Below are 12,808 nucleotides of genomic sequence, written 5' to 3' on the forward strand. Positions count from 1 at the left end.
CATACCAGACGTGTGGAAAAAGGCTAACATAGTTCTAATCTATAAAAGTGGAAGCAGGGATGACACCCCCCCTCACTCAATTATAGGCCTGTATCATTTACAAGTGTAATACTCAAAATATTGGAAAAAATAATTAAAACTAAGTGGGGTAGAACACCTGGAGAAATACGATATAATATCTGACAGTCAGTATGGTTTTCAATCTGGAAGATCCTGTGTAACGAATTTACTTAGTTTCTATGATCGAGCCACAGAGATTTTATAGGAAAGAGATGGTTGGGTTGACTGCATCTATCGGGACCTAAAAAGACTTTTGACAGAGTTCCACGTAAGAGGTTGTTCTGGAGATTGGAACATATTGGAGGGGTAACAGGTAAGCTTCTAACATGTATGAAACATTTTCTGATAGAAAAATGAGAGCAGTAATCAGAGACAATGTATTGAACTGGAGAAATGTCACCAGCTTAGTACCACAGGGTTCAGTTCTTGCACCGGTAATGTTTATTGTCTACATAAACGATCTACGAGATGGAATACAGAATTATATGAATGTTTTTGCTGATGATGCTAAGATTATAGGAAAGATAAGAAACTTAGATGATCGTCATGCCCTTCAAGAAGATCTGGACAAAATAATTATATGAAGCACCAATTGGCAAATGGAATTTAATGAGTAAATGCCATGTTCTAGAATGTGGAAGAGGCAAACATATACCCCACATAACCTATAAATTATGTGAGAAATCTTTAAAGAGTTCCTATCAAGAAAGATCTAGGGGTGGTTCTAGATAGAAAACTATCACCTGAGGACCACATAAAGAACATTGTTTGAGGAGCCTATGCTACAGTTTCTAACTTCAGAATTGCTTTTAAATACATTGATGGCCAAATATTAAAGAAATTGTTCACAACTTGTGTTAGACCAAAGCTAGAATATGCAGTGGTTGTATGGTGCCCATGTCTTAAGAAGCACATCAACAACTGGAAACGGTGCAAAACATGTCACTAAGTGGCTCCCAGAACCAAAGGACAAGAACTACGAGGAGAGGTTAGAAGCATTAAATATACCAAAAATGGAGGATATAAGGAAAAGAGGTGATATGATCACGTACAAAATAGTAAAAGGAATCAATAAAATTGACAGGGAAAAATTCCTGAGACCTGGAACTTCAAGAACTAGAGGTCATAGATTTAAACTAAACAAAGATGCCGAAGAAATATAAGAAAATTCACTTTCGCAAACAGTGGTAGACGGTTGGAACGAGTTGGGTGAGAGGTGATGGAGGCCGAAACCGTCAGTAGTTTCAAAGCGTTGTATGACAAAGAGTGTTGGGAAGACGGGACATCATGAGCGTAGCTCTCATCCTGTAACTACACTTAGGTAATTACACGAAGTGTAAGTTCCTGGATGTCAGTGCTAACAGAGGATGCAAATTTAATGACAATTTGGGCCACTGAAAGAGAACCTAAGAAAACTATAGGAGTAGCAGATAAAAATGGTTGATGGAATCCAATAACAGTAAGTATAAGGTAATGAATATGGAAAAGGAGGTTGAGAAATAAGAGAGATAGCAGGTACTGGAATCTAAAAAACATAGCACAGACCCTAACACCAGAAGAACACATAGCGGAAAAATAAACATTGTTAGCTGTGTAAGTGAAACTGGCAAACATATTCAGTTTTTTTTTAATTTATTTGGATTCGTTTAAGACATGACCAGTTCTCAAATATGCAGCACTAACATATAATCCTCATCTTGTGAGATGCACACAAATTTAGAAAGTCCAGAGATTTTAAAGACTGGTGCCTGCAATAACAGAACCAAGCTATGAAGACTAGTAAAGGGAGTGCAGTCAAACATCCTTGGAAGGGAAGGCCAATAAAAAAGACATGATTGCAGTGCACTTAATGCTGAGAATCAGTGTATAGGAACCTTATTTTTCCAGCCAAGGAAAATTTGAAAGGGGAAACAAGTAAAAGTTAGAAATGCCACCGAGTCATACTGTACTCTATAAACTACTCGTGCATTGTAGGTCAGAAACTAGTGTAATACCTTGCAGATGTTTGGATGGCACCGCCATCTAGTTAAAAAGAAATATTAAGATTACGAATTTGTGTGTCAATAAATATAAAAATGGCAGGTACTATATTATACCCCCTGTATAATATTCTTTTGTATTTTTTAATAAATTATTATTATTATTATTGTTATTATTATAATTATTATTGGATGAATGAATTTAATGATAAAAACTCACAATAGTCTTCTCTCTCCAGCTGGCCAGCCAAAGTGGAGGAGGGTCACGGTACCTGGTCAGGTCTCGTGAACATGAAGGTCACACGGTTTCATCAGTTGCTTGGACACACAGCTGTAGTGAAGTGTACATTGGAGACATTTCAGGCAGAGTGTCAGTCCTTTATATTCCCAAGAGTAAAGTAAGTTTACAAAAATATGAGTTTACTTTAACTTTGTATTTTCCTGAATTGTTTATTAATGTAAATACTGTAATGTACATTATAAGGTACAACATTGGGGAAAAATATTCTTTGTTTTCTAAACTGTTGCTTTCATAGGTAGAGTATATTGAGCCTGGTGCCCTATCAGGAGCACAACATTGACAGGTAGGATATGTGTGACACTGATGTTACAATGATACAGTAATAGGAAATGACATTGCAGATGAAGCTGCAAAACTTACAACTTGGAGAAGAAATGTAGACATTTACATACCACAGAGTCTATCATAGATTAACCCTTAAGCCGCTAAGAGCCTTTTGGCCTGCAACGCCGCCAGGCGCAACAAAAAAAAATATATTTTTTTTTCTTATTAACCTCTTTACATATTTGTGTTCCCTGAGAACAGGGAAAAAATTAATTGTACTTACCAATGACATAAATGAGCTGAGAAGTTGGCTGATGACATCACGAATCTTCGTTGCGCAAGGGTGGTGCGTCCCGGAAGAGTCAGGAGGAGCCCGAGTTGCCACAAATTTATTTTCACGGCATTATTTACAGTATCTATGGCATATTTTACACCCATTTTTTCACTAATGTGGTACAATATATTGTCATTTGATGTTTTATTATAATATAACTGCTGTAAATTTATTATGTTATCACATATTAGTGTCACATGTATGTGCACAAAAATGTTTTATTTTCAGGAAATATACAATTTATTATGAATTGTTTTCACTATACTGTATACACTCACTCTGTATGTACATGTTTTTGCACCAGTATTGGGCATTTAGAAGTCCTTCAAGTCTGTGATACTCGTCAAAACATTTGATATAGCACAATGGGACCTTGCATCAAGTTAACACCAATTTACGTTTCTGTTTCCTCTTTGTTGTGGTCTTGCATACAATGCACTCATGCTTGCCTACTGCATGCTTTCCAGTTGTGGGTAAATACCTTACATTGTGTGTCAGAAAGGCATCCTTGAAAGTGAGCCTGGGGTGGGAGCATGGGGCAATACTGGGCACACAATGGGCCTTTGTTTGCCAGGAATTGGTTTGCCAAACTTTTCTAGTAATTGTCACTACAAAACTGAACGCACGGAAATTTCGTTTACTACCTGTTTTGACAAGATACATATTGTAACTGTTCAGTATTATGTCAACAAGGTAGAAAAACATCTTGTTCCACTTCACAATTTTCCATACACAGTCTTCTGCCCCCACCATCATATCACATTTATCCACCAAACGCATGTTGATATTATGGTCCAAAACACAATCTGGCTTGTAGATTTTTTGTTTTGTTGTTCTGTTCACCTTGCCACTGTCCACCATTGTACCATCGTGAACGGTGGTCAACATGTTCACTTCACGCCTGTCTTTCCACCGCACTGAAAGCATTGCACCAGTTTTTCTTAGCTCACAATCACCAACCTTCATAGCAGTGTGAAATGCTGGCCTTTCCCTTTGTTTTGCCTTCACTGTACCACACACTCCAGTTCTATTATCAAGCAAGAACCTAGTTAGCAAGGGACTGGTAAAATAGTTATCTGTGTATAAAATGTGGCCCTTGTTCAGATATGGTGCAAGCAGTGACTTCACCACACTACCTGAGAAGCCATGTTGCTCATTAGCAGGAATGTCTACATTTGTACCCATATACATTATCATGTGTAACAATTTCTGTTTCACAGTCACAGAGTACAAAGAATTTCAATCCAAATCTGTGACATTTGGAGGGAATATACTGCTTGAAGGCAAGACGTCCTTTGAAAAGCACGAGGGATTCGTCAATCACCAGCTTCTGAGCTGGTACTTAGAAATCCCTGTACTTTCCAATAAGTTCATTCAGGATGTGCCTCACCTTCCAAAGTCTATTATCTTCAGTCTGGTCTTCATTATTTGCAAAATGAAGACACCTGAGGAGTATCGCAAATCTGTTTTGAGACATATATTTCCCGAACATTGGTGTTGGAACATTGGTCTTTGCTCCAAAAATGGTCAAGTATGGGTTTGACACAATGTTTCATCAACATACACAATGCCAAAAACATCTCACCTAAAGTCGTATCTTTCCATCGCTTTAATCGTGAAAAATCGGATAACTCCTCATGAATGAGATCGGCCGCATATTTGTTTCCTAAACAATATGTTCCATGAGCTGCTCATCCAAATATGCAGTAAAGTAGTCCATTTCACACATATCGTAATCTGTATCGGGGAAAAGGCCTGTAATCCCAACTTCTGAATTGTCAAAGGCAGGAATTTGTGGAACAAAATCTGTCCCATCACTCAACACAAATATACCTGGTGTCTTTCGAGAGGCAAAAGCGACACCACAGTGAGGAATCCGTGGACCAGGAGCTAAAGCCTGTCTAGCAACAGTAGGGGCGGGCAGGGACTATGACGGAAAATTACTTGATGTTAAGGGGCATTGTTCTTCAGTGTCCCCATGCGGTGCGGCATGTCTAGGCCAGATCCTGCTTGTGCAACAAAATGTCGCTTGGCAACAGCATGCACTCCACTGGCACTAACGGCAGTGAAACTATTTTCCGATTCTAAATCACTAAAACCAGAAAATGATTGACCTTCCTCAGAATTGTCAACCCAAACATCAAAATCTGGCAAAGTAACACATGAACTGTGTGGTTTGGCACGAAGTGGTATCTAGTGTGGGCAAGGAGGCATGGGTGAGGTGCTAGGCCTAGCCCTAGTGGCACCAGCATGTTCACTCTCATCATCTGTCGTATCCACATCTGAGGGCTATGTGTGGTCATGATCTTTGTTGGAGTTGTCAATATCAGGTTCATCACCATCCGGGAACAAATTCTGATTAATTTCATCCTCGATCAAAGGTCGCGATACACGCTTCACTGAGTGGGGTTGGTCAGTGGAACGTGATGCGCTCACCATGGTCTCTGTCGGCTAATTGAGGCCTGCAGACAATGGTGGCCTACGCTTTTTCCCAGGTGGCATTTGTTTACATACGGGGTCGGCTTGACTATAGCTGCCCCTATCCCACACGGGGTGTTTAAAATTGTGCGCTAGACCCTCAATTGTATATGTGTGTATTCCGCAGTTTCGGGAAAGTTACTCCCATAGTATATGTATGTATTGCACGGTTTAAGGGCTAAGAAAATAATTAGAAACAGAGCAATGCAAAAAGATGTACAGTGACCACAACACAGCAGTTGCAACATCAGGATCTGCAGGTTGGTACAAGAATTTAACCAACTACGAACCACTTAGTTTGATAAAAGGGAGCAGTAAAACAACAGAATTACACTTACATTGCATCAGGCTTGGATACCCATGTGCATGGGAAATAGGCTTACAGGTTCTGGAAGATGAGAGGAAATCTCAGCACTGTGGAGAAATGCCCAACAGACCATTGGAACATTATCTAACACAGTGCAGAGTTGAGCCCATTAACATTTCAACTTAGATTCAACAGAGCAGAAGTTGTTGTTAAACATGTGGGACAAAATCTTATTGAAGTGACCATATGAGTCATAAATACTCATACTCCATCCAAGTAAAACAGATACAAGCAACACTTAGTGAGCCAGCCAGAGGCTTGGGGGCCCATGCAGGAATATCCCTCTGCCCCACCCCCCACCCCCAAACCCTTACCCTCTCCCTCCAGTTGGCACTTTTCTGGGGGGAGCCCCGTCGGCTCCCCGGAGCTTTACCGGCTGATATGCTAATGTCAGACTTTGGCATCAGTCATGTGTATGGAGTTCTAGGGCCTACCGGGGACCACGAGCCAGAACCTGGCCCCCTCAGAGAGGCAAGGGAAGCAATGGCCTATAGAAACCCCCGTGTGGTTGGAAGCATTCTATGTCTGCCATCGACCGGGTCAAGCATCCAGAAAGGTAAGCATTCCAAAACAAACCCCTATTCTGGTGAAAATTGCTACCTAAGCCGAACTAGTGAATAGAACTCTTCAACAGAAAACAAGGAAACTAGTATGACGTCATACGTCACCGCGTCGCTGTCTGCGCAGCTCCCCCCTCCCCGGGAGGGGGAAGGGGGAGCCCCAGACCTCCCACGCCGGCTATCCCCCCATCAGTTCTTCGGCTGATGCTATAGGCAATGGTTATGTGCTCCGGCTCCAGTGGTTGTTTCAGCACTGTACCTAGAGTGTGGTGTCTGTTTTCTAGGTGGTGCGTGAGCCGGGAGTGATTCTTCAGTACTCGGGCTGCATGCGCCTAGGGTTCCCTTCCCTAGGTGCCCTGTAAGTACTGCCCTTGGGGCTTGGGGCCACCTTCCACAAGTTCCTTGGGTCCTGCCCCTGCTTGGCCGTTTACTGCTTGGTTTTCGGCCGCTCTTTGTGTGCTCGGGTGTTCTGTCTCCCTTGTTCGCCTTAGAGTAAGGGGCAGTGTTTGCACTGGTGGGGCGCGGGGTACTGTGCAGCTTGTCTTTACCAATCATAGCGGCCGGCTCTGTTCCGCTTGGGTACGCTGTCCTCTTGCGGGGTTTTCTTTTTCTTTTGTTTATATACCTGGTGGGGGGGTCTGCCTTCGTTCTTGCCCCTTGTGTCCCTTGTGTTCTGAGTATTTCTGGTGGTACCCCCTGCTAGGTCCCCGTGAGTGTACACGTCCCAGGGGTTCAGCTCTTAGAAAGTTGTTTGGTAGCTTGGGTGCCGGTTAGCAGTACCCTGCCTGGGATTACCTGAGCGCGAGTCCTCTTAAAGTAAACGCTTGGGACCCTGGGAAACCCCTGGGGGCGCGCGGGTCCGATGGATGTGACCCCAGAGCTCCCCCTCGCTTCCAGCGAGTTTGAGGGTTGCTCTCGCCTTTTGTCTCTGGGTGACTCTCTGTTTTGCCTCCGTCTGCTGCCTGTGGGGTCGGTGACACCTTCGACCCGGTGTCCTGCGAGTCTGGTTGCTCGTTGTGGCTCGGTTACCCAGTTGTGCTAACAAAGCGGGTGCGGGCAGCAGGGGCGTTGCACTTGAGCCTTGGTGGTGGCAACGTTCTCGTGGTTTCCTCCCCGGGAGCCCCGGGACTGCCCCGTTGTAGTTCGTTTTGGGACTTGGGGGTGTTGGTTGCTTCGGTTCCATCCACGCCCCCTTGTCTTTCCCCTGGTTCACCCTTCCTGCCTGCATCCGGTTCCTTACCGTCTGTAGGTTCAGGGCGGGGTGTTTGGTGGTGTTGAGACTCGGGCAGTCTCGGGGAATTCCCCTTCTGGGGTAGTGACGGGGGCATTTGGGCCTGTTCCTCCAGCCGTGTTGTATGAGTCTGCCAGTGGGCTCCCTTCCTTAGTGTTTTCACGGCTGCCCCGGTTTTCTGGTACGACCGGGGCTTTGGGGGAACGGCTCGGCCCCGGGGCCTGTCGTGTAGGTTCCCGGGGCTGGGGAGGGGCTGACTTGGGGGGGCCTTGGCCCCGTTAGACCCCGTGGGGGTTTTTATCCCCCTCTAGGCGGGGCTTGTGGTTACGCGGAGTGGGGTCTTTCCTCCCCACTCGCCGTACGTGCTGTTGGACGTCGGCCCCTCCCCGGGCTCGGTTCCTTGGCCTTTGAGTCGGTTGGTTCCGTCCTGTGGGTGGTTTTTTCCTCCCCCACTTTTTGGGACGGTGTTTTTGTCATGTTTCCCCGTTCGATGGGGTTCTGCGTGACTTCTGATCTCGGGTGCGCCTGCGCCTTCGTGTGCCTTCGGGACTAGTGTTGGCTTCTGTGTTCTCGAGGGTACGGGAAGGTTTTTCGCTACTTCCCGCATTATTGGAACGTCTGTCGGCTCCTAGTTCTTGTCGCCCTGTTGGGCTACTTGTCGCCCTGTTGGGCTACTTGTCGCCCTGTTGGGCTACTTGTCGCCCTGTTGGGCTACTTGTCGCCCTGTTGGGCTACTTGTCGCCCGGTTGGGCTACTTGTCGCCCGGTTGGGTTCCTTTTTTTTTGGGCTCTTTGCTTCTTTGGCCGGTTTTATTGTTCCTGCTTCCTCTTTTGGCTCCTTTTCTCGTGCAATAGTCCTGGCTGGCGCCTTCCCGCAGGGAGGGTGTGCGGTTCGGCCAGCGTGTTATGCGCATGCGCCGTGGAGTTTGTTTTGGTCTGGGCGGTGTTTCAGTGCTGGGGTTTTGCGCCCCTTTTTTGCTACAGTGCTTCGCCTCTCGTTCTTCTCCCTGGCTGCGGTATGTGCCCCTTTGCGCCGGGGGTGTCCTGGTTCCCAGTTGTGGGGAGGACACCGCGGTTTTCCCTGTGTCATGGGTGTGGACCGCCTCCTTCGCCTCTCCCTGTTCTCCTGCGGGTCCGGCAGGGTCCGGCTCTGGCGTCTTCACCTGGCGGTGCTCCCAAGTTCTTCTGGGCACGGTTGAGTCGTGTCAAGTTCGAGCCACCATTCGCCAGGTGAGTTTCTGCGGTCTGGCGTCTTTTGGCCGGGCGCTGGATGCGGCGGTGTTTATATACCTGTCTTTATTTAGGTATATTTTTGTACGACTGAGACCGTTCGCACACCTGTGACTGTCCCTTTATCACCCCTTCCTGTCCCCCTCATGTGCATGTCCAACCCATGCTGGAGTCATTCAGGGGACCCTCCTTTTTTATTGTTGTGAGGTGTGGGGGTTGTAGGGTTGGTTCTGTACTCACCTGGTGAGGCTCCTGGCTGTGCTTGCAGGTTTTGAGCTCTGGCTCTTGGGTCCCGCCTATCTGGTAGAACTTGCGGGATAGTACCAGTGGAGTGCAGTGGTGCTATTGGCACTTTTGGAGAACACTGTATTACCATCAGTGGTCTGTGCTTGTTACACGACCTACTTGCGAGCATAAGCCTTCTTGCTGGTTCGTCCGTGGACTTCCAGGGCGCACTGGCCTGTTTTCGTATGGCAGTTCCGGCCCGTCCTGGTTGTGGGGGTATGTGGGCCGGTGGACTGCTCCTAGCAGCTGCCTGGTGGGCCATCCTCTGGCCGGTCTGGCCTGACCTTGGGCCGGGCTTGAGGTGTAAAAGAGCTCCCAGTACCTCATCCAGCAGGTATCGAGCGGGGTTTCTCCGCCGTCGGTCGCCTGGTGCAGGTTTCTGGGCCTGCAGGGTTTTGTCGTGTCTCCGTTGGCCCTGTCTGGGGTCTGCCTGCTCCGTTCTCTGCCTTTGCAGAGGGGAGTTGCTATTTACATGTTGCATGTTGCAGTGGTGCCTGTTGCTGCTGCTGCACGTGTGCATTGGTACCGTGTTTCACGGTGGCGTGTTCTTGTTCCTGTGTCCGGTTGTGGAGTGGCACTTTGCTGCCGCTTTTGTGCCTGGGGATTGCGTGGGGTTTTTGTCCCTGCCTGATTGTCCACCCCTGGTTGTTCTCCTGGTTAATTTTTTTTTTTTGTGCTTCAGCTCTTTCTTCCTGCCTCCTCTGCAGCAGGGATGTCCTGCGTGTGTTCTTAGGCGTTGGTCAGCCTGTGTCCTGTGATGTGCCTCTTTGTCTCGGTCTGTTGCAGTTGTTCGTGCCCCTTGGTTCGGGTCCTGTTCTGGCGGCGACCCTTCCGCCTTCTTTGGTTTTCCTAGCTTGCCCTGCCGGTTGTTGTTTTTTTTTTGTTTTTTTGGGGGGGGGGGTTCTTGCGATGTCTCGCGTCGGACCCGTCGTTTCTGAACTCCTGGCGGGCTTGCATGCTTCGGGGAGTTTTTCTGTTCGGCAGACGTTCCATCTCCTTGTGCCGTCTGGGTTTCGGTGGTCGCGCCCGAGATCTTCTCGCGGCTCCGCCTTTTTCCTGGGCTCGGGGGGGCCTTGTCGGGGCTGCTTATGTTCTGCCTCGTGGTCTCGCCTCCGGTTGGTGGTCGGGTGGCTTCGTGGTAGGTGTCCCACCTGCGTGCTTCTCTTGGTGGCAGTATGGGGTATTTTGGCGGTCCTTCCTTTTCCTGTCCCTTCTTAGGTGGTTCCTCTTGTTAGCTTGGTTTACTCTCGGCTTGGTTTTCTAATGGGGGTTGGGGGCCGTCGTCTTGCCACATACTGTCGCCTCTTTTCGTGCGGCGCAGGCGGAGCCGCTTCAGCTTGCTTTCGGTCTTGGTGTTGCTTCTGCACCGTTAGTCAGCTGTCTTGTGCGTCATTTCACCTCCGGCCTGTTCGTGCGCCGCTTGCACCATCCTGGTCTCTGGTCAGCGTGCTCTGTCTTCTCCTCGGTTGGTAGTGCCCCTTCGGTTCCGGTGTGTTTTTTCGTCGGCTCTTTCCTTTGGGCCTTTGCCTCTGGGGGTCGGTTCGCTGAGTTTTTTTGCTCCTTCGGTTTTGGCGTTTTGGTTGTTTGATGGCAGCAGTCTCCATCTTTTTCTGGCGCGGGGTGGGGCTGCTGCATTCTGGAGGGGTCCAGGGTTTGTTGGTGCTTCGTTGGTCGGGTCGGGGGTGTGTCGTTTTTGTGTTCAGTGGCGGCCCTCCGCTGTTGTTTGCGTGCCACGGCGTTTGGGTCCGGAGCGCGTTTTGCGTTGATCCGGTTCTGTTCTTCCCGGTTCGCGGGTGATGGTGTCCCGGGTGGTCAGCCGTGTTCTTGCGGCTAAGCTGCCTGTGTTCTTCCCTCATGCCTGTGGCGTTCGTGGCTTCGCTGCTCTCGCTGCCGTCTGGGCGACGTGGCCTTGCAGTCTTTCGGGCATGGATTTTTGGTGTTCGTGCAGGGGCCTTGCTGCTCGCGGTTCTCGTGTTGTTCCCAGGATTTTTGGGGCTGTGGCGCCTTGGGTTGGCGTTTGCTGCCGGTTGTCTCGCCTCCTTGGGGGGTGCGTGGTGTCCGCCTCCCGGTTTTTGTCCCTTTGACCTTCCTCTGTGGGTAGTTAGCTCCGGGGAGCCGACGGGGCTCCCCCCAGAAAACCAGCGTTGAATGTAATGAAACGCCATTTTCTGGGTGAGACCCGGAGGCTCCCCGGCAACCCTCCCTCCCTCCGGTCGGCGTTTTTCGCGTGTTTTGACATCCAGCCTCAGAACTGATGGGTGGATAGCCGGCGTGGGAGGTCTGGGGCTCCCCCTTCCCCCTCCCGGGGAGGGGGGAGCTGCGCAGACAGCGGCGCGGTGACGTATGACGTCATACTAGTTTCCTTGTTTTCTGTTGAAGAGTTCTATTCACTAGTTCGGCTTAGGTAGCAATTTTCACCAGAATAGGGGTTTGTTTTGGAATGCTTACCTTTCTGGATGCTTGACCCGGTCGATGGCAGACATAGAATGCTTCCAACCACACGGGGGTTTCTATAGGCCATTGCTCCCCTTGCCTCTCTGAGGGGGCCAGGTTCTGGCTCGTGGTCCCCGGTAGGCCCTAGAACTCCATACACATGACTGATGCCAAAGTCTGACATTAGCATATCAGCCGGTAAAGCTCCGGGGAGCCTCCGGGTCTCACCCAGAAAATGGCGTTTCATTACATTCAACGCTGGTTTTTTTGCATTTTTGATATTCAACCTCTGAACTGAGGTTGGGTAATCGGTGCGGGAGGTCTGGGACTCCCATTCCCACCTCCGGGGGAGGGGGAAGTTGCGCAGACAGCACGGCGGCTGTGGTGATGTCATGCTTGTTTGCTTATTGGGGGAGTTCTGCTTGCTCGTTCGACTTTCAGTTTGCAATGTTTAATCAGCTGCAGTTTGTTTTGGAATTCCTACCTTTCTGGGTGCCTGACCTGGTAGATGGCAGACATAGACTGCTTCCAACTACATGGGGGTATCTATAGGCCATTGCTCTTCGTGCCTTTCTGAGGGGGGCCAGGTTCTGGCTCTTGGTCCCCGGTAGACCTAGAACAACATCAATTGACTGGTGCCACAGTCTAATATATACACATCAGCCCAGTATGGCTCCGGGGAGCCTCCGAGTCTCACCCAGAAAATGGCGTTTCATTACATTCAATGCTGGTTTTTATTAATTGCCTTGTGTACCAGAAATTTATTCCACAAAATCATTGTTAGTAAGGGTTTTTATACTTAATATTTTGTAATACCTTTGTAAAGTGAACCCAGATTGACTAAGCAGTCCCCATGGTACAGTGGTAACACATCCGCGTCGTGGTTTGCCAGCGATTTTGCCTGGGTTTGTATCCTGGTCAGGGAGTATTAACTAAGCACCAATCCTTAACTGTACGCCTGTGTTCACCCAGCAGTGAATTAGTACCCGGTTGTTTAATGATTTGGCAGGTTGTATTCCAGGGAAAATTAAGATTAAAGACCTGCCTGAAACGCTATGCATGTTAGTGGTTTACAAGAATGTAAGAACTCTTGTATTTATAAATAAAAAACTAACACCCTGAAAGTTATTCTTGGTGTAGATCATCAGTGGGGAAATACGTAAAAAACATTGAAGCATTCTTCTGCCAATTAAGTAGGACTGGAAAGGGATGATGTGATATATGGTGAGGGGCTTAGTCCCAAGACATCAGAGATACATTTAGATAAAGTATTGCTTTTTACTGTTA

The 12,808-nt window shown here is 48.0% G+C and overlaps 1 protein-coding gene across 1 annotated transcript in view; it reads left to right on the plus strand.

Annotated features, from left to right (window-relative positions):
- The window catches only part of p (WD40 repeat domain-containing protein pink), a 41,427-nt gene that overhangs the window by 17,840 nt on the left and 10,779 nt on the right, over window positions 1–12,808 (plus strand). Inside the window, exon 5 of the mRNA XM_069307430.1 lies at window positions 2,279–2,437. Within this exon, the coding sequence (XP_069163531.1) occupies window positions 2,279–2,437 (159 nt within the window). The remainder of the gene's footprint in view (window positions 1–2,278; window positions 2,438–12,808) is intronic.

The sequence above is a fragment of the Procambarus clarkii genome, chromosome 60 (assembly GCF_040958095.1).
Source record: "Procambarus clarkii isolate CNS0578487 chromosome 60, FALCON_Pclarkii_2.0, whole genome shotgun sequence".
Lineage (NCBI taxonomy): Eukaryota > Metazoa > Arthropoda > Malacostraca > Decapoda > Cambaridae > Procambarus > Procambarus clarkii.